At 52.0% G+C, this 20,708-nt stretch overlaps 8 protein-coding genes and 1 non-coding gene across 9 annotated transcripts; 6 read left to right on the top strand and 3 right to left on the bottom strand.

Moving 5' to 3' along the window:
• Positions 1-445: 445 nt before the first annotated feature.
• J4E83_007579 (uncharacterized protein) lies at positions 446-3,562 on the top strand (the record flags this gene model as incomplete). The annotated part of the gene is made up of 3 exons (XM_049334482.1): positions 446-740; positions 798-2,211; positions 2,464-3,562. The coding sequence occupies 3 exons, from the start codon at positions 446-448 to the stop codon at positions 3,560-3,562; spliced, it is 2,808 nt and encodes a 935-aa protein (XP_049186368.1).
• A 644-nt stretch (positions 3,563-4,206) lies between these two features.
• J4E83_007578 (uncharacterized protein) lies at positions 4,207-5,415 on the top strand (the record flags this gene model as incomplete). Its single annotated transcript, XM_049334481.1, has 1 exon — positions 4,207-5,415. The coding sequence occupies one exon, from the start codon at positions 4,207-4,209 to the stop codon at positions 5,413-5,415; it is 1,209 nt and encodes a 402-aa protein (XP_049186367.1).
• Positions 5,416-8,829: 3,414 nt separating this feature from the next.
• Positions 8,830-9,634, top strand: J4E83_007577 (uncharacterized protein; the record flags this gene model as incomplete). Its single annotated transcript, XM_049334480.1, has 2 exons — positions 8,830-8,952; positions 9,014-9,634. 2 exons carry the CDS (start codon positions 8,830-8,832, stop codon positions 9,632-9,634), a joined length of 744 nt encoding a protein of 247 aa, XP_049186366.1.
• Positions 9,635-10,149: 515 nt separating this feature from the next.
• J4E83_007576 lies at positions 10,150-10,241 on the bottom strand. The gene has a single exon. It is a non-coding gene; the product is annotated as a tRNA-Asn (tRNA).
• Positions 10,242-10,408: 167 nt separating this feature from the next.
• On the bottom strand, positions 10,409-11,262 carry J4E83_007575 (uncharacterized protein; the record flags this gene model as incomplete). Its single annotated transcript, XM_049334479.1, has 3 exons — positions 10,409-10,479; positions 10,529-10,642; positions 10,833-11,262. The coding sequence occupies 3 exons, from the start codon at positions 11,260-11,262 to the stop codon at positions 10,409-10,411; spliced, it is 615 nt and encodes a 204-aa protein (XP_049186365.1).
• Positions 11,263-12,035: 773 nt separating this feature from the next.
• Positions 12,036-13,014, top strand: J4E83_007574 (uncharacterized protein; the record flags this gene model as incomplete). Its single annotated transcript, XM_049334478.1, has 3 exons — positions 12,036-12,145; positions 12,203-12,726; positions 12,776-13,014. The coding sequence occupies 3 exons, from the start codon at positions 12,036-12,038 to the stop codon at positions 13,012-13,014; spliced, it is 873 nt and encodes a 290-aa protein (XP_049186364.1).
• A 4-nt stretch (positions 13,015-13,018) lies between these two features.
• J4E83_007573 (uncharacterized protein) lies at positions 13,019-14,155 on the bottom strand (the record flags this gene model as incomplete). The annotated part of the gene is made up of 2 exons (XM_049334477.1): positions 13,019-13,740; positions 13,789-14,155. 2 exons carry the CDS (start codon positions 14,153-14,155, stop codon positions 13,019-13,021), a joined length of 1,089 nt encoding a protein of 362 aa, XP_049186363.1.
• Positions 14,156-15,554: 1,399 nt separating this feature from the next.
• On the top strand, positions 15,555-17,768 carry J4E83_007572 (uncharacterized protein; the record flags this gene model as incomplete). Its single annotated transcript, XM_049334476.1, has 4 exons — positions 15,555-15,657; positions 15,717-16,486; positions 16,545-17,375; positions 17,424-17,768. 4 exons carry the CDS (start codon positions 15,555-15,557, stop codon positions 17,766-17,768), a joined length of 2,049 nt encoding a protein of 682 aa, XP_049186362.1.
• Positions 17,769-18,408: 640 nt separating this feature from the next.
• Positions 18,409-19,749, top strand: J4E83_007571 (uncharacterized protein; the record flags this gene model as incomplete). Its single annotated transcript, XM_049334475.1, has 3 exons — positions 18,409-18,476; positions 18,527-18,559; positions 18,615-19,749. The coding sequence occupies 3 exons, from the start codon at positions 18,409-18,411 to the stop codon at positions 19,747-19,749; spliced, it is 1,236 nt and encodes a 411-aa protein (XP_049186361.1).
• Between the last annotated feature and the right edge of the window lie 959 nt (positions 19,750-20,708).

Raw genomic sequence — 20,708 nt, 5'->3', positions numbered from 1 at the left:
TGGCTACACTCAGTCTTCTCTCTACATGGTCTGCCGGCGCGTTGGGGTTTCTCAAAGCGGCTTGATTTGCATCTCCATCACTTTTATTCATCGCGTGTATATTCTCATAGCCAAATCCACTTTCATGGCACCTGGGTACATTTAAGATTGCCATACGTCAGGTAGGATGTGTATTGACGCAAGTCTGGCCACGGCGGCGAGGACGAGTGCGCGGAAAGAGCACTGGAGGTACCTGCCGGAAACGGAAGCCCACGATATACGTGACGCGATTTCAGCAGCGCTCGGTCACCGCAACGCGTCCCCCATACACCCCCACCATGCTCGACACGCTCTAGACGGCCTTACTGCACCCAACCGACTCGAGAATACCCAATCGCCGGGCAGTGCGGCATTGCCTCTTGCGACGGCCATGTCATAATACGTGTATATTCTTTCACCTGCAAATATGCCTACCTACTTCGCGCGTGGCGTCTCGGTGCGCCTGGGCGCGATTCCGCTCGGTGATACAACTACAGCAAAGATCATACTGAGAAAGGGAGAGGCAGCCAAGCAACAGTCTGCATTAGCTGAAAAGAGGCTGTTGAGGAGCAAGCTATTGAAGGAAGAGCAGGTGCCTTTCCCCGGTGATGACGCCGCCTTCCAGCTCAACTGGCTCGCAAAAGCGCCTTTCATGCAGACCCGGGTCGGGAGTGACATATACGAAGAGGAAGCTCCTGGGGACGCACAGGGTGCGCCGAAGGGTGCGTACCTTCTGCCTAATACTAATAGCACCACCGCGGCTAACGATAGCTTCTCAGATGTCTCGCAGCTCACACTGAAAGCACTTACCCTCCACGTCAACCTCTCCGACCAGACCTATGTCTCCGGCCTCTACAACCAGAGAACATCGCTCAAGATCGAAGTCTTCTTCAATGGAACACTCGCTGCATGTTTGGCCATGCCCAACTACGACGGCAAATCTGGCTCGAAAGACCATCACCAGGTCTTCGCGGGCACTAGAGTCGACTTTCTCGCTGAGCGGCCATGGATCATCCTACCACCCGGAGTCGCCGCAGATGGCAGTACTGCGAAGAACAACACACCACCTTCGGTAGAACAGCGATGGCAACACATTGGCCAGGCGCTCCAAGCTGAAGCACGCGAGCGGGGTACCGACGAACAAGGCAACATTCCTCCTACTGCCGACTTCCTCCACGCGCTTGCGACAACGCAGATGCCGGAGCAGGTATATACTATGCAGAGGCCAGGTGGAAAGACTTTCGGGGTCATCGACGTAGTCATCACATCTGGAGAGGGTAGGAAGCTCACTAGCGGCGTGGGCTATTTGAAGACACCGAAGCGCATGATCGACGAGAGTTACCCGTTCGTGCTCGGGGCAGACGGCAGTACTATGCAACTGCGTGTCGATGCGCCTAGCAAGAGTGAGAGTGACGCGGAACCTCAAGATACCGTGGAGCCGACCTCAGAGGTCATCGACGTGGATGCAGAAGGAGACAGCGATCCAGAGTACAGGTCTCATACAAAGAGACAGGCTCTCCGGTCTGGAGTGCAGTCGAAGCAGGATATGTCACCTGTCTTGCCATCAGCTCTAACCATGGAACCCTTGACGCTGTCAAGTCCACCACTCGCCGGTGTCGGATCAAGCATTCCAGCACTGATAGCACCAAACATTACAGATGCAAGAATTACGTCTTCACCAGTTCGAAGAAGTGCAGATACCTCCAACATACCGCGTGCACCGGAGACTGGACGAGCGCATACGCACGATGCAGTACGCATCTCAGAAGCGGAGCTCACGTCGCGTGCAGGGTTCACTACGAAGATGATGAATCCAGATCTGACCCCAAACTCGCAAACGACTCACATGCTCCCATCACCATATACCTTTCAATTCTCGGATCCAACACTGGGAGGAGTCGCACCCAGTGATCTCATGCGTCAGATACCGGGCGACAACGCCGGCCTGACGTCTAGTCCGCTCGATCGCTTTCCCACGGCTTTTCAGGGCCCAGGTTACCAGTACGCATCACCTTTTCCTACACATTTACCAGGGCTCAGGCAAGCACCCTCAAGTCATAGGCCGCATGCGGGTTCTCTGCCTGGAGAACCACGTGGTGGCTTACCCGAAAGCCAATACACGCGTCGAGACTACACCATGTCCGGTATGGGGCCCAACTTCTGCGGAGCTCCCGAGAGCTACAAGCCAAACATGTTACCACAAGTCGCAAACCTCCATGGATATCAGGAATCTCGGCCACCACACCTGTCATTTCCGCCGTTTGATCGCAGACTGTCCCTGCCGTTACCGCCAGCAGGTTTGTACTCAGTACCTACAAAGCCAAAACGAAGTGTCTCTCCGAAGAAAGCATCTCCTCCAAAACAATCGATGAAGACAAATTCCAACATCGTGGTCAGACGCTTGGTAGTCTATGGGCAAGATAGGTCAATTATAGTAGATCATAGGTGGGAGCCTGAACTGCGTTTAGACTTGGCTTCCAATCGCCCCGTCCAGAATCCGACTCGACAGGATATCGTCCCAGGAGATGATGAACAGAAGAGATCCATTGACTCAGAGAAGGCAAGCACCGAATTTCGCGGGTCAAGAAAAAGTACGGTCCGGATGGGAACGCCGCCGCCTACATCGCCATTAGAGCACGCGAAGACTGACCTGCCCCTCGCTATCGACAACCCACAAGAGACCAGCGCTTTCCAACCGAATGTTGTGGTCGAAAATCCCACATATACTGTCAAGAACTCTATCCCAACGGGTGAACGACTTGAAGTAGAGGAGGTCAAGCTGCATGGCGATCAGCTGGGTGCTGACTCAAGCGACCAGAGTATACATGCAACCGAACCAAGACTCTCGCGTCGTACAACTTCTAGCAACAACATTCTTGGTGTACAAGGCCCAAAGGCAAATCCATTCTGGTTCGAGGACCCAGAAGAGATACTTCGTGAAGCATCTGCGCGACTACGTCGATCTCGCTCTTTCGCCAAACCGAGAAACACGCCTGACGCAGCTCCATCGTCCAAGATCGCGATACCGGTCGTCCAGAACTCTAAGATCTGGGACACTGCTACATCTTCCCCTCTATCCAGCCTACATACAACTCCTGAGCCTGATATGGAGCCCATTTCATATACCCGGTCACCTCAAGCACCTATTAGATCGTCTCCTGCACCTATTCCGCAAGCGGATGGCTCATCGGAACGCAAAAGCTTGCGCGAATCACGTCGCGGCAATGAAACCCCGTCCCCAGTGAAGCTCACTTCAACTCTGACGACACCTCAACTTGCGCGCCACGAACCCTCTACACCCCAATCCTCGGCTACGAAGAAACGCAAGAACCTCCACCGCACCTTACCGAAGGAGCCTCGCAGTCCCACACGTCTAAAGACGAACAGCAACCCATCGCTGAACCGGGATTGTGTCATCGCGTACGCGGAGAGCAAGGACAAGAAGAACAAACAAGGCATTCTAAGGCAGGTGAAGAGTGAGAGGCAGGGAGTGTTCAGTGAGAACGATGTCGTTTTTGCGGCCAGGTTCTTCGTGGAGGAATGAAAAGGTGCTATATGGCTTGCGTATGATGAAGTAGAAGCACGCATGAGACATGCGGATGATGTATGTAAAAACTGTACGCTCACGATGTACGAGCCTCGATGTTCTTCGATGCATCGAGCGCAATGCGAGGTCTTATAACTTAGATCATGCACATGACGTTTGTTGATTCGGACTACGTGAGAACCAACGCGTATAGGACGGTAATGTAAATTGTACCATATCTTCTTCGCTGCCCTCGGAAAGTCGCAGGTTCTGAGATGGCGTCATCGTCATCGCGTGGTCACGTGCCTGGCGTTCTCAGTCTAGCCCGGGCACGGCCCCAGAACGCGGATTGATTCACGCGCATGCGAGCACGAACATGACCACGATATGGGCTTGACACATGCAAGCTGTCGCAACCTGACGACTCTATACATCTACTCTAGCACGACCGATGAGAATACTAAGCGTAACGTCTGCGCGCGCTCCAATAGGCACGCCTGGAATGGAGAATAATGCTAGAACGAACCATGGCTCGCCCTCTGAGTCAACTGCGCCTGGCTAATATCTAGCAACTATATCGCATCTGTTGAAGTATAGAACGTAAACTTTGCAGATACTCTAATAGCAATCTAGCCCACCATTCTCTTCGCAGAGCTGCCACCATGGCGCAAGCAGAGCACGAACACGCGAGCGATAACCCTCGAGATGGCCTCCAAACAAGCCCGGCGTGCGCATTAGACGACAACCCCGTAAATCTTCAAGTTATCGGTCGCGGCACATGCGGCACCATCTACACCTGCGTGGATCTCTCCACGGCTGCATACAAGATTGGTCGGGACCGAGACGCACTATGGAATGATATACGGCTGACGGCTCACGTACATCGGTCGTTGACGGAGTCAGAACGCGACTGGGAAATCAAAGACTACACTCCCAGGGTGCCAGCTATTAAGGGTTGGATAGCAGATAAAGCTAAAGAAGACTTCTGGACACAGTTCGCTGGCTGTTTCACGGAAGCCGAAGACAAAAAGACGGCACCGTTCCTGTTTTCCCTGTCCCTTATCCCTACATTAGGCCTTGAGGTTCGACACGCTCTGATAACGCGCTACGAGTTCACTACATCCCAAGCCGTGGTGTTCGCCAATCCCGAGAACTACTTTTGTCTTGTGCGACCGTATCTTGGACTAGCAACACGCAAGGACGAACCGTTGTGCAGGTCGGACAATCTTTGGAACTTTCCTCTAACAAGGGAGGACCTCAGATCGTTTCCATTTGACGACGACCTGGCGATGGAGTTGGCGAAAGAAGTGGCTACAGGCCTGGCTATAATACATTGGCATGCCCTCGTAGACGGTATGGATATCGAGTTTGTACTCGGTGGAGCAAATGATTGGGATGTGGACCAAGTCATTCCTGCTGGCGATCTGGAAACCTCCGAGCCCTTCTGCTCTTCCTCACCGCCGAATCTTGTTCTCGGCGCCCCGATATCGAAACCCAACTGGAGACAGAACCGATGGGACCGAACACATCATATGTCAGATGAAATGCGCCTTTACGTCCTCGATTTCGACAAAGCCTCGCTCCTCTCCTTCGATCGACCCGAAGCCGCCATACAGCGATTAGTCACAGCGGTGACCTGTAACGATCCATACTTTCCCGATCCTATGGCTACAGAAGACCTAGACAAACAGTTGTGGAATGCTTTTAGAGCGACATACCTCGAGACTGCACACTCTGTGTCGAAGCCTCTTCGACGGACGTATGGGAAGCGTGCGAGAGGCTGGCCATTGTGGTTTATGGAACAATGGGAGAAGAAGGCGGAACAGCTGTCCGGAGGAAGAAACGGCGAGTTCATCGAGTTTGGGGACTAACAACTCACAACTGTATTCGAAGCCCCGAGGCTGCCTTACGACCGCAACGCTCGCAATACAGACGAACTCGTATTCCTGATATGTACCTTACATATCCTGCTTCTTCTCTGTGGTAGCGGCCTCCTTTAATGCTACTCCTTCGTCCAGTTTCACGCCAGCAGCCACATTTCTCACAATGCGTACGACGCCTTCCGTCGTTGTCGAAGCAATCAGCTCCCCTTACATCTGTCGGTCTCTGAGTTGATACGACCAGTACATCGCGCCAAGCACCTTGTCATGATCGCAGCCTTGTGGTCGTCCTTCGCATGATTGAGATGCATTATATCCAACTGATTCGCCTTTTAACTTGTGAGATGATGGTCTCGAAACTTCTCACAGAGGATGTGATTGGTGTGGCCTCAGCTGCCAAGTCTGTGGCGTTGCTCAGCCTCACTCGTTTCTGTCTACTCCCGTTAGTATATCTCATCAGAAACCCCCTTCATTCGAAACCGCTGCCTTGCATCTCGCATTCGAAACCGGGGCTTTACCTTACGGTCAGGGCGTTCGCCATGTCAACAAACCACACAAGCACCAGTGTCTCTACCAACCCAACACAGGTCCGGCAGACTGCCTCTACCCGGTTCTCGCCTCTTCTGCATAACGGTGACAGCTTCCGACTTTTGCGCGTGCTGCCTAGCCTGAGCCATGGTTCTCCAATACGATGCGAATTAAACACGGCTTCCATCTCACGGGAACGAAACAAATATATCGCTGGGTCGTACGTCTGGGGTCCGCCCGAGCCAACAATGTCCATACTCGTGGACGGCGGACACTTCCAAGTGCGAGAAAATCTATTCCGTTTCTTAAAGGCCTTCCGCAGCCGTTACAAGACGCAGGTTATATGGCTGGATGCCATATGCATCAATCAAGACGACGTTCAAGAGCGGAGTCATCAAGTTCAAGAGATGAAACGGATCTATTCTGGTGCCAAATGCGTTTACAGCTGGCTCGGCTACGACGAACCAATGCCTCATACTGGCATTTTCAATCGACAGTACATACTCGATTCGTACTATCGATGCATAAGAGATGAGCGCCAACATAAACGACGAAGAGAGCAGTTGGACTACATCTTACGAGCAGATTATTGGTCACGGATGTGGATCGTTCAGGAATTTCTTCTTGCAAAGAAGGTCCAGTTGTTGGTGGGAAGAAACAAACTTCCCTACAGCAAGTTGAAGAAGATTTTGCTAGATGGCGCTCTCTTTGACGGATGGAGTGAAACATCGCAAAGTCAAGATAAAATGATCGCTCTTATAACCTATCGAACCGGGTGGAGGTCGCTTGAGGCATTGTTTGAGAAGTTTGGAATGTTACCTCGATCAGTCCCTCTAGACGGTGTTTTCGCTTTACTTGGCCTACTCGAGGGGACTGAAGAAGACTTGAGGCTCACCAACATCGTCGATTATAGCCTCACCGTATGGCAGCTTCTCCAGCAAATCTTGAGGCTAGACATCCTGAAGTCTCCTTTCAAATTTGCCGAACAGTACAATCGTTATGTTATCAAAGGACAAAGAGACAACCACATGGGCGGTCATGTTGGATTGAAACTGATGACAACCCAGCCTATGCAACCACGCGGTGCCGATGACAGTCATTACGCGCGCACTGAAGGTTCCTCCTGGGAGATGGCTGTGGGTATACGAACTATCCAACGCAGCGGGATTTACAGAGAGGTCGACGCCGAGGCTGTCGAAGTCGCAATGTACACGTCGCGATGGCGCTCCATTTCTGGGCAAAGTGGCGTATTAGTCAGACTGTCTCAGTATCCTGGAACACTAACGACATTGGACTCTCTTTATGCGCACGTCCTAGTGGAGGCTTGTGACTCACGATGTGCTACTACCTGTGCCACCCATACAGTTATTGGCTTCTCATGGATATTTACCCACAAGCTTGAGCATACCGGCCATTTAGTATTGACTACATCAATCGATGTGCCACTACTTGCCTCTTATGCTTCAGGGGATGTTTCTCGGCTCATTCTCAACATCCGGCAACGATCAATGGAGATGGTAGAAGCTATAAGCAGCAAGGTACGCATGACCGCGAACCACGATTTCAATCTTTACGACAGTCGAACCCCGTACAAACTAGAGACGGATGTCGAGACTATGGTGATATTGTCGACCTTTATGAAAGATCTAGAAACTCATAACGGATGGCAAGGATTGTTAGCGCTGGCAATGGACTTGATACGAGAATCAGGAACTGAAGAAGATGCTCCGGGCCCAATTATCCCCCTCTTTCGAAGGAAGCATGGGTTGTAAAAGAGGGGGAGACACGCGCGGATCGATGGACGAGATCGAGAATCAAGGGACGCTACGTTGCGCTACTGAGGTAGATGCGTCTCTCTTGACTACTTACTTAAGAGCATTAGGGTGTCACTCACTGTATGTTGATTGTGTCTTCGTGTCATGTGTGGATGAGACAAAGCAGCTAGGCTTCTAGTGTGTGAAGTTCTGCTCTGCTACTTAGTGCAATCGATAGCCGATACAATAGCCGCCTTTTACACTGTCTTTGGCCGAAGGCTCTTTTGTATCATCAATTGTATTGTGACAGGCAGTATTACGCATCGTAGATATCAATTCAAATAGTAAGAGAATGACATAGGTTTGGATAAAATTGCATGGAGTTAGTCTTACTACATAGAGTTTCCACCCCTCGTCTCTTGTAACATGTGCGCTGCGGGATGTAACACCTAATTGTAATTACCAACACTTCGAGTACGATCTTGATAAAGACTGTCATCATACATATACAATTGAGACCTCGACTATGCTTCCTCATGCGAGCCTAGCCAGGAGCCTAGGATTTTAGTATATGTGTAAGTGTACTAAGACGGGGGTGTCTAATGCGGTGTATTTCTTTCGGGGGTGGGATCGGGGAAGAGCAACCCAGTGTTGTTTGATTAACGATTCAGTCATTATATATGCATCGTCGTGTGTCAATCACTGCTAGAAGAACAACTAGTAGGTTATCGTGATATGGGCCGGTCAGAGCTCGAGTGACGGCTCGCAGCGGCCGATCATCATGCCCTTGAGTGGGGATGTACTCAGGGGGCTCTCGGCAGATACGATTCCAGTGAAGCTCGTAGGGATAGATAGCCACAATGTCGGCGATACTCGGAGCGAGCGAGGCAGCCTGAGCCGAGTAAACTGATAGGCAGCAACCACAACAATAACAATGTAAATAGTGCCTATTAGCCGAGTAGTAAAGGCGTAAAACTCTTACAACAGCCAATAGTGATCCCTCGTTCTGCCGACGAAAGGTACAACCTCACTGACCTGCACGTCTTTCCCGACTCTATCTGCTTGATTGCACTACCCATAAACCTCTACTATCTAGCAAATATCGAATGCAATCGCCACAGAGATGCCCAACTACGCGCGACAGAGTTCCTTGGACCTGGACGAGATCTTCGGCCACTATATCAAGAACGACAGCAACGCCGCCATGATGAGAAATATTCGTACCAAAGAGAGAATGGGCAGCGCTGTAGGTAGCCGAGAGGGACTAAACTTATGTCGAGAGAATACACTGACCTCTTCAACCACAGCATCACTGCGAAGACAAGGAGTGTGGCGGCGGGCCATCAATGAGATGTGTCAGCGCGCTGCACTTTTGCTGGTGCCTTGCTCCCGTCATCGACAAAGACAAGAAGTCAGATACATACGACGAGGTCGTGATTTGTGGGCAGCGCTTTCAGTGCATCTCCCCCAAAGGATGCGCCGTGCATCCATACCTAGCGGGCTACAACCTCTACGTCAAGAACGCGCGGAACAACTACCCAAACGTCGAGGTCGAGTGGAAGGCCATCTTCGAGTCATTCAAGGCTGAGCACGATGCAGCCGTGGCAAACAAGACGGAGCAACAGGAGTTGTTGAAGAAGAAGGGAGAGATGACCGAACCTCAAAAGAACCGCTACCGGAAGCTGCAAGACCAAGCCGCGTTCCGGAAAAGCCTCGAGAAGGAGCTTGATGTCGACCAAGAGGATACTGCCCAGGAAGTACCATGCCTACCCACCACGACTCCCGCCCGACCCCGTCGAAAAGATACCAAGAAAGCCAAGAGACAGAGAGCACGTAGAGACCGTGATGATGCAAAGGCCTCCGAGGAGAAGGCCGAGGAAGACGATGTGTCAGGTCAGACAAGGGGTCTAGAGGTGAGACCGGCGTGAAGAGAGGCAAGACGCTCGTGAAGTCAGGGCTGGTTGCCCGGAAAGACCGGAGGGCCAGATTGACTCAATCTTCCAAGGGCCATCGAAAGAAGGTGACATTATAGCATGGTGTGTGGGCGAGCATAGGTATCGTGGATGGTGTGGAGTGTGCGTTGAGATAGTGCTAGCCCTGGAGAGCTTTGGCAGTCAGGCGGCAAGAGACTTCGAATGAGAATTTTGAAACGTACAATATCGCGATCACATTGAAACACGCATTCTATCGCGTCATGACAGTATGAAATGCCGCTTGCGACGTCTTGTATATGTCGACGCGTAGTGTTGTTGTGAGGACGCGCAGGAAGGAGCATGGCCATAGCGCCAATCGATGACGTTTGCCGGTTATGTAATCCCACAGCCAGGTGGATCCTCGGCAGCTGTCAGTCCATGCACTACCCACAACCAGCATCTCAAAAATGTACTTCTCCATCAACCCACGCCAGTCTATTGTCTTGTCCGCACAAGCAGCAAAAAATTCACTCCTCCGGGAAGGCTCGAACTTCCAACCTCCTGATGACTGCTACTGCAAGCTGTAACAGTCAGACGCGCTAGCCAATTGCGCCACAGAGGATAACTGAATTGTGATGTGCAAACCCTCGATTGACTGGACCGTCATTCCAGGGCCTGCGCAGTCCGTTACGCCTTCTCCATGCCGACCTACGGCTTTCCAATCCATACGGGTGGGCCCGGGATGTTGTATACCTAGGCAATGTCGTCAGCATAAGCTTTTGCAGCAACTCATGTCTCCATTGGACGTACCGTCTTTTCCGAGACCTCGGGACTGTAAATGTCGATATTGATCTCGGGTTCTATCTATCATCAGTCGCATACTCTTTACTCGGCCATTGGTATACGTACGGTCCATACTCCACACGCCTGGAATCTTGACCATATACTCCTCACTAGGAATCGAGCCTCCCTCCTTATCGTTCGTGACTTCCAAATGCGCGCATTCGGGGTAAAATTGTGGTTCTGAGCACCCCAGATCATTAGCGCGTTGCACCTTCCCTCATCCTCGAAGAGCTGCATCTGGAGGAAGGACCCATGGACATACTATTCGCGGAATGCAAGCTAATAATCTCATGCCTCACCAAATATCTTCCCGCCCTCAGCCCTACAGGCACCATCTCACTCCACAGACTTGGACTCCCATCCCACATACTGAACGCCTTCTGGAACCACTCCCCAGTTTCGATGCTTCCTTCCAGTAACCCCTTTTCGCCGATCTTGAACCAATCTGCCGTCTCGCTAGCAAAGGTCGTGCAGTCATTCTCGGCGTTGTCGCAGTATGCCATCCAAGCTATCATAGGACCGACGGTATGCACCCAGTACGAGTACACGGCGGTTATGTTTTCGCCCGCGCGAATGGGTATGTATGCGCGAGCGGGTGTACCGGGGGTGTTGCAGGAAAGAGACGTGTTGGTGGTTTCGAAAATGGGGTTGTTGGAAATCCATTTTCGTTGTGGCATCCATGCGGCGGCATCCTGCATGGCCTGGTCGCCATAAGGATCGTAGCTGTGGAAAGCGTTAACGAGATTGACTTGTTTACATCCTTTGAGGACTCTGCAAGTTGACCTTACCCAGGGTACCATGTGTCTCCGACAGTGTAGTTCAGAGCTCCGCCATGAGCGGAGACCCGACGGGCTAAGAGTACGACGGTGGTTGCGAGGAGAAGCCACATCGTGAATGTCCTTACCCTGAGCGGAATACGATTAAAAGTAACTGTTCGAGCAAGCTGATCTATTCTTAGGAGGATATTATGTCTCCTTGTCTGCTCAAAGTTCCTCACAGTAAGAAGGACGACCTTCGCGAAGCTCCCCACATGACACCAATGTCGGCCTCATATAACGTACCAGACATTCAGCGCAGCCACCCTTCTATCCGCGGGACTCAGTCAGCAGCACTTTCTCATTGCCCCTACCCTACATTGCGCTACTTTCCAGGTATCGCAAGGCTTGTCTAAAAGCTGCGCCTGACGTCAAGCTTCGTCCGGCACCTAGAGTAGCTGGATTAGACTCTGAGGATGGGCCGACCAGTAACATCAAGTCCTCGTGTTTCATATGGGCAGTTGCAAAGTGGTAGACGTGGATGCAGGGATACAGACATATGCGGGTAATGTGCGAAAAATGCTTGGTATGAAGCTTGATTGCGAGCACCTTGCCCTTTATCCGGAGCTACCTAACAAACGCTCTGATGAACGTTGTGCCTCACGTGGCGCCATAGGCTTCGGACACTACATGACGAGACGAGGATGTCAACTTCCACGAATGAAAGTCGACCCCACTCTGTCAATGCGGAGCTTGTGGGTGTATATAGTGACCAAGTTCAGACATGGGACTGCCAAACTACCTCCAGCTCCTTCAAGATGCTTACCAGAACCTTTTTTGCAACCCTCGCACTTGCTTCGCGTATTCTCGCTGCTCAATTGACACAAGTCTCCAATTATGGCGGTAGCGCGCGAGCAAAGCCAGGCATGTGAGTGATCTGCGCCCCTCCTTTCCAATGTTGCAATTGACTGACACGCCACCCAAGGTGGGTGTATGTGCCTGACCAGGTCAAGAGCGATGCACTCGTCGTGGCGATCCACTCATGTCAGTCATCGGCGCAGAAGTACTTCCAAAACTCCCTGATTCCATGGAAGAAAGGGTCGGATAGCAAAGGCTACGTGACAGTCTGGCCGAGCTCCACGACTGAGTGTTGGGATGTATCCAGCAAAGCTTCGTTGTCGCATAATGGCGGTGGTGATTCGAACGCGATCGCGAACATGATCATCTATGCGATCGACAAGTACAAGATCGACCCCAAGAAAGTGTTCGTGACGGGTGGCTCCTCAGGTGGCATGATGAGCAATGTTCTCGCCGCCACCTATCCCGATCTCATCAGCGCAGTATCTCTGTACTCGGGAGTACCAGCTGGGTGTTTCGTCTCTGCATCCGGAGCAGCGGCAGCATGGAATAACACCTGCTCTGGCGGGCAGTCCGTCTCGACTGGGCAGCACTGGGGTGACGTAGTTCGGGGGATGTATCCCGGGTATAACGGAACACGACCGCGCATGCGTAAGTTCCAAGTCTTGTACGCTCGTGAACCAAGTACTGACTTCTCAAGAATTCTGGCATGGCTCGGTAGATGGAACGCTGAGTCCGAAGAACTACGACGAGACGCTGAAGCAGTGGACCAACGTGTTTGGCGTTAGCACCACGCCGACGAGCTCGAAGAAGGATACGCCAGAGCGCAACTACCGTACTGACGACTTCGGTCCGAGTGTCGAAGGCATCTGGGCAGTAGGTGTCGGCCATAGTGTTCCTTCGCATCTGACCGTATCGGAAGCCTGGTTTGGTCTATGAGCGTTCAATGGCTCTCGCTCCTACGATGCACTTCCTTTGGTACCTCTAGCGTAGCCCTTCGTTCTGGTCGTCGGACAGGGCTGATATCGGGACGCGGCGAATCCTGTATAGGTGGCGGAGATGTACTGCCCTCGATACCTGATGTAGATGCAATGCTTGCCGCATATACGCTGTTTTCCCTTTCTTCGCGGAGCTTACTGTACGTGCGACTAATCCTTTCTAAATCGGGATTTCGTAGGATCTCGCCAGGAACTTCGGGAAACCTATGAGTGTCTTCGTCATTGCCGACATGATCTGTATCGAGTTTCTCATGCGCAGCGTCGCCGAGGTAATTGCCAGCAGACGTCAACCATTTACGCACAACGTTTCTACCGGCTGTCGGCTGATCAGCTTGGGGATTCTCTTGTTGATCATCGTAAGAAGAAGGGCTGGGTTGAGGGTGTTCGGAGCCGGGATGCGTGATAGTCGGGATCAGTTCAATAGCATTGGGCGACTCTGAGCGTATGCCCAAGCCATTCTCCGCAATACCCTTGGGGCTGAAGTAGGTGGAGGAAGGAGGCCGCGGAGATGGTCGTCGCTCGCTACTACGACTGGGGCGCGATGAGCCAGAGTTCTCACAATGGTCCACATGCTTCTCCTGCGGAGCCTCATCACCACCAGTCGACCACAGGATATATAGAGAGCCAAGTGCGGCCAATATTGTTCCAGCTATGGGTGACCATTGCCCTGGGGACTCTGTTAGCACCGAACATGTCACTGCGCTACACTACTTACCAATCGAAGCCATAGGTTCCGTCATATACCGCACCTGAGGACTGAAGAAATTTGCTTCGCCAACCCCAATGATTGTGATGATCACCCCGCCGAATAGGGGGATCTCTATGACACTCAAAAACTTTCTCACAACGTTGTTGATGCCTTTCATCTCTCCAACGGTCATGTTGGCACCCTCGATCCGAGCGTCTAGCGGCTCCACGTGACGTCGTCTCTTCCAGTTGATCTCCAGAATCTTATCCCATGTGAAGATCAGGGACAGTATCGCAGGTATGCAAAATCCGGCCGAGAGCAGCATGGCGGCGTTGAAAGTCAGGATGCGCGGCACGGGAATGACATAGACGTCGGCAGCAGATCCGCCTCGCATCGGAGAATTCGGACCCACGCTTTCAGAGCAAGTCAGATTGCAAGTAGCATGCTCGTACGGAAAGTTAGTGGCACCTTGGAAAGGATTCCCATTATCGTCGCTGCTACAGGCCGTCGGAGTGACCCGGTAGAACTCGACGCAGAGGGCCAACAGCCCCATTAGGATCAGTATCGTCCAGAGAAATATGATGTTGCGACCGGGAGACTGGAAATAAGTTCGCGACAATCTCACAGTGAGAGGCGCTGCTAAAATGCCAATTGCGCAAAACTGGAAAGCCTGCACAGGCGAAAACGATCGATCAGTGTTTGTCGCACGGCATGTTGGCACCAAGAACTTACGCCGTAAATATCCATATCGACGCCGCCTGTTAGGGTTCTTGGTCAGAAGTGCGCTTCTTGGAGTTCTTGGTGGCCGTTATACTGACCATTCGTATGCGCGGCTGCTAGCACGAGGGCCTGCAGGGCCGAAATGGCCGGCAGAATTAAAACGGCAGCCAGACAGGTGTTCCGTAGCCATTCTGCTTTGCGAAAAGTTACACATGCGGCAACAAGAACATAGTACAGGATCTGTATTCATGCATCAGTTTTCTGATAGGTCCAGACCCGCTCTACACGTGGTAAGGAGTTGGTACTAACACGCGACCCTGCTCCATAGTTGGACGAAATGGGCCAGGCACAGACAACTTGTAGCGTTGGGCTAGACGTTGTAGCGGACGAAGTAGCGGTCGCAAAATCGGATAGCGCTGTAGTTGCAGACATGCTTCCCTGGTATGGGTAAAGACAGATGAGATGAAGACATTGCTGGATGAGCCGTCACGAAGGAAGAGCAGCGGCATAGGTATTGCGCAGCGCGCATAAGGGCGCGACTCCGGGGTAAGGCGTGCCATGTAGATCTCCAATGGTTTGGGGCAATGCAGATTACCGGTGAACTATATCGTCTTCGCCTGTCGCAGTTGCATAGGGCGAGAGGCTGAGTGGAAGGCATGACCTGTCAGCGCTGGACCCTTTCTCGATACGGGAGGCGCTACTCGCTAGCGGCCCAACCGGCGCCGAGATGCCATCATCTTGTCATCCTGGGCTGCGAGCTCAGCCTCCTGGGCTGCAGATGTCGCGACAATACAAGAGCCTCACTTGCCTGCCGCCATGCCCATGTCGCGCGTCATCGTACAAGCAATTTCTCGGCATCGGTACTGAAGTCCACGGTTGCGACGGAGGCCCAGGCACGCCGGCTCACAGATCGCCTGCAACGTCTAGCGGGCGTACGTACCCATCAATCGGCCCTTACCCAGAACCCAAAAGCTTGTTCTTGCACGTTTTAAACGTCAGGACACCTCCTGGGGTTTTTCTGGCCCCAAGATCATCTTGCAGTGTGGATTTCCAGCATTGCTACGGGGCGCAACATGTTGAACCAGCGCGCCACAGAGACAGAGAGGCCTGACCTTGATACTAGCAAGATCAAAGAGTGGCGCTCTATAGTGACGCTCATTGTTTTCGTATTGACAAGTAAGTAGCGTGTGTGTACTGACATTGCAGATGGCGGACTAACGAGCAAATGTTTGTAGACATCAATGTTCTTTTTCCATTCCACATACCCATCTATGTGCCGCGGATAATATGGACCCCATTCGTCAAGACCATGAGCGCGTTGCGCATCATTGCACCACCACAACACCCAACGAGGGTCCGGAATGGCAAGCCTGGACCATTCGTCCGGTTCGACTTTCCCATGAACTTCATAACGACACCTCTGGTAGCTGATCTCTTTCTACTAGCCATCCTTGCTATTGGCGCAAAAGAAGTAAAGGGTGGCACCCTGGGTGATCAGGGTATTGTTCCATACGATATCATGCTGTTCTTCCTCTCTCTTGCTTACATCGCCATTTCTGTTGATGCTTCCGGTCTCATTAGATGGCTAGCTTTCAAGGTGTTGCAGAAAGGAGGGAAAGTCGGTCACCGGCTATTCTTCTACCTGTATGCCTTCTTCTTCCTTCTCACTGCGTTCATCGGTAACGATCCGGTCATTTTGTCTGGCACTGCGTTCCTGTCGTACATGACGCGTGTATCAAGCAACATCAAGCATCCAAGGGCGTGGATCTTCACACAGTTCTCGGTCGCCAACATCGCATCGGCGATACTGGTATCATCCAATCCGACCAACCTAGTCTTGGCCGGCGCGTTTGGGATCACATTCATCAAGTACACGGCCAACATTATCGTACCAGTTCTTGTCACGGGAGTTGTACTGTATCCTTTCTTGTTGTACATCATCTTCCACGACGAATCTCTCATCCCCGCCTCTATCAAGATGGAAGATCTTCCAGATGAGCTCAAGGTAAGCACTCCCACAAGCGAGGTGTTATAGTATGTGCTGACAAAGCTTCCTCCAATAGAACAAGAAACCGGTCAATCCCAATATTCCCTTCGCCAAAGGTGCACTCGAAGACAACGAAAGCGATCCCAACAGTGACGACGACGAACACGGGAAGAAATTATCCCTCGAGGAAGTCCTGAACCCCTTCTTGGATAGGAAAGGCGCAATGTTTGGAGCAGCCATCATGGCAGCTACACTGATTACTGTCTTGGCGATCAATGCTGCCTCTCAAGGCTCTCATGAACGTCCGGTGTTCTGGGTCACTTTACCCGCTGCATTCGTCATGCTTATCTTCGATCTCACAATGGGTTGGCTCAACCGGGCAGAGACACGTAAGATCGCCCACGAGGGCCGACGCAGAGCAGAGGCCGCACTTGCTGAAAGAGCTGAGACTAGGAGGCAGTCTGTCATACAAGAAGAGCTGGACGCGACCGCCACTCAAGCGGATCACAAAACGGCCGAGAACCCCGAGGAGAAGTCGCGGCCATTGGCTGAGGCGTCTAGTCACATATTGAGCGGTCGAACACGGGAGATGATGGGCGCTGAAGTCGTATCGCAGGACGAGAAGAGGCTAGAGCCAGCCAAGAGGCCGATGCCAACCACACTCGCGTCACTCGTCGCAGACACGTATAGATGGGCACAGGAGACGTTTCCGACGACTATGACCGTATTCCACCACCTCCCGCTGGCGCTTGTTCCTTTCGCCTTTTGCATGTTCGTGCTGGTCCAGGCTTTGGTCACCAAGGGCTGGGTTCCGGTCTTTGCACATGGGTGGGACCACTGGGTTGAGAAGACAGGGACGGTTGGTGCGATTGGAGGCATGGGCTTCGTTTCAGTCATACTGTGTAACGTGAGTGTCCATTTCACCATAAAACTCCAGTAGCTAACCTTGGACCAGTTTGCTGGAACTAACATCGGCACCACAATTCTCATCTCTAGGGTGGTACAATCGTGGCAAGAAATCCACCGTCAAAACGGCATTCCAATATCCGATCGAACTTTCTGGGGCACGATATACAGCATGGCGATTGGCGTGAATTACGGTGCTTTCAGTCTTGCCTTCAGTGCATCGCTGGCGGGCATGCTCTGGCGCGATATTCTGGGCAGAAAGCACATCCGTGTTGGTGGTCTGGAGTTCGCGCGCGTCAATCTGCCCATCATCGCGATCACCATGCTCGTCGGTCTGGTAGTTCTTGTTGGCGAGATCTACATCATGAGGACGGACGCTCCCTATGATAGGTGATGGGGCAGAACATCGAGGCTATCCATATGGATTGCGAACTGCGCTGTATGCCACTTCAGAAGTACTGTTTCCTCTCCCGATCTTCTCAATCGCCATCGCCACATTTGGGCGTACAGCAATAGTCTAGAATGGACTGTGCTCCTCCTCCGTTCGGGCAATTGTACTCTTCTGAGACTTCGTTCTTTGAAGATGGTACTAGGCTCAGGGACGAGACAAGCGTCGGCAGTTGGCGAGAAGAGACCAAGGTATGGATGAACGGCGGATGAGGCATTGGGATATGCAAATGGGGAAACGGAGGCTCGAAAAGACAGATACGGCGCGAGGCCGTCATACACACATCCGCAATGGACGACGAGGACGGGTCGATGCAAGATTCTAGACTATAGACGCGCGCGACACCAAAGCCGGAAGGACTGTCTCAATCATAATCAACACTTTACTCATACCCCTTCTCTTCAACGGCAACACGAACGTCGTAACTGCCCGGTGTCTCAAAGCTCGGTCCCTTTCTCGTGACACCACCAGTATTGCGTTAGCGCGTCATTAGCGCGGACCCTGACATCCGCTATCCCACGCCTACGACTCCCAATACTTTCACAAAAAACACTCTCAGCGTAACATCTATATTTGAGTCCTTAGCATGGCGAGTGCAACCCCTTTCCGCGACAATGCGCCCACGCTCGAGGCAACCGAGGCAGAGCTGTCAAGGTCAGTGATAACATTCGCGACATCTACAAACGATTGCTCACACCTTATAGGCTTCTCGTAGAAGAGATTTCTGTCCAGACCGAGTAAGTCCTGTCTTGGAGCGATCGCACAAGGATTTATGGCTGAACTCCCACGCAGGCTTGATGAACTCAAGAACAAGGTTGCAGAGCTCGAAATCAGGCGAACAAATGTGGGCAAGGAGTGTCATCACCTCACCCGCATCGTCGCTGAGAAGCTCTGCCGCAAATTCGTCGACAAGTTCCACACCACTCTACCACCAGAGCTCCGCGAGATGGTCTACGAATACGTCTGGGACGAGCCCATGCTCAGGCTGGTCTTCGATGACGTGACCTTGTACGAGAAGACTTCGAACACTACAAGTTTCCCGCCGTCCGTCGCGTCGATCGGCCGTCGAGGGCAGGACCGAGGGCGGGACAGGAGGCGGGACCGAGGGCGGGAAAAGATCAATTTCGCGCCTTGGTCCGTACCCTGCAGGGGAGACAGCTGTCGCTGTTTCCATTGGTGGGAGCTTCCGCTCTGGGCTCAGCACCAGTATGTGGGAATGGACGTCGCGAAGGAAGTCGCCAACGCATACTATCGCATCATGCCCGGCCGTCAGTTGGATGCTAATCACCTCCACGAACTAACCAGCTTCCTGTCTGAAGATCACTTCCACCTCGGCCTCAAACCTCTCGACCACATCCGCCGTCTAGAGCTCTCCTTTGGGGATGAGGCTTACATCCAAAACGAGGGCCGATCGAAACACTCTTTCCAGACCAAGAATGGCCAAGACATCTTCCAGCACTGTTTCGAAGAGCTCTTGGACTTGCGTGTCAAGAAGGGTTTCCACCTGACGATCAAGCTCCAATGGGACGGTGATCACATCTACTGTATGCCGGCTCTGGAGCGCTCCCGTAAAGTCGTTCACGCGTTGATGAAGGAAGGCGCTAAAGTCACTGTGCTTGCTTTTGAGATGAACTACCGCAAAGAGTACAACGTCTCAGATTACTACGCACTTTCGCAGGAAGACTGGCAGGCAAAGTGGATAAAGAGGATGCGAAAAGCCCATCGCCTTCAGCGCCGTCGCCCCGCCTCACTCACCGACTCTATGATGGCGCTGATTCATGGTCACCCTGGAATTGATATCGACATCCTTGATGAAGACCTCGTGGGCGATTCACAACAAGATAGGTCGGAAGACGATGCGTTTGTGAGGGCTATGGCCGGCTTGAAAGCTCCTCCCGACCCGAGCGCTCTTCTTTTTCCTATGTGACGGCTTTGGACACGTATATCCTGTTTGTCAGCGTCTGGAACGTCCGAGCCCACTACTGGATACTACTGTTTGAGTCGAGACTAGGGAGGCACGAACGGGTATCGTTGGCCAGCGGACGGAATATTCGGTGCTACAAGACACTCGGGTTCAATCTCATACTGATATAGCCCTCCGATATATAAGAAGACCAAATCAACCTATTACACGTGTCTTCATCTTACGTGAGAAGGTCTGCAAGTGAGTTCACAATATCACAACATCCAAGGAAAAGTCTGAACATTCATACAAAGCTCTAGACCTAGAAGACCATATAACACCGAGATTTTGTTGTTATACGTTTGTACGCCAGCGTAGACTGAAGCGCACCTGCTAGGTCTCTTCGTTGTATACAATGGTTCAAGACGCAAGATCTTCCCTCTCTTGAAACATTCACATCCATCGCAGAGTACGGCAAAAACAACCTGTTTGTAGACAACCAGTTCAGACAGTATACGTGATACGCAACAGCCAAAATGGCGTTGCAAGATAAGTTCAATTGATTCATCCCAGATCCCCGCCAAATGTTTTGTTGCCTAGTAAAAGGACCCCCGCGGGCCATCTCATTGCTCCGCATCCCACCACCAAGAAAACACCCTCGGAAATGACCACAAATCAAAATCTCTCCAAAGAAACAAGCCCAACAATAACAAGGCTCTGATGATTGCAGGCCGAAGAGTAAACGCCAAAACGCACACCCAGATGTTTTGTGACCAGCAGAAGAAAAAAAGAAATCGACCCGTACCCGACCAGCGCCATGCTTGCTATGTACATTTGCTGCAGAAGAAAAAGGAAAACTAGAAGATCGCAAACGGAGATTAGAAAAGTAGCGATTAAGTGGTATCGTGGTTAGGACATTACAAGGAACTTCGTAGACAGAGGTGTCACCGGATAGGGATAGTGAATCCAGCAAGAAAGATCAG

This window comes from Alternaria metachromatica, assembly GCF_023757995.1.
Source record: "Alternaria metachromatica strain BMP 0045 chromosome Unknown scaffold_19, whole genome shotgun sequence".
Lineage (NCBI taxonomy): Eukaryota > Fungi > Ascomycota > Dothideomycetes > Pleosporales > Pleosporaceae > Alternaria > Alternaria metachromatica.
Note: the sequence above shows the minus strand (reverse complement) of the source record. Positions and strands in the feature narration are given on the sequence as shown.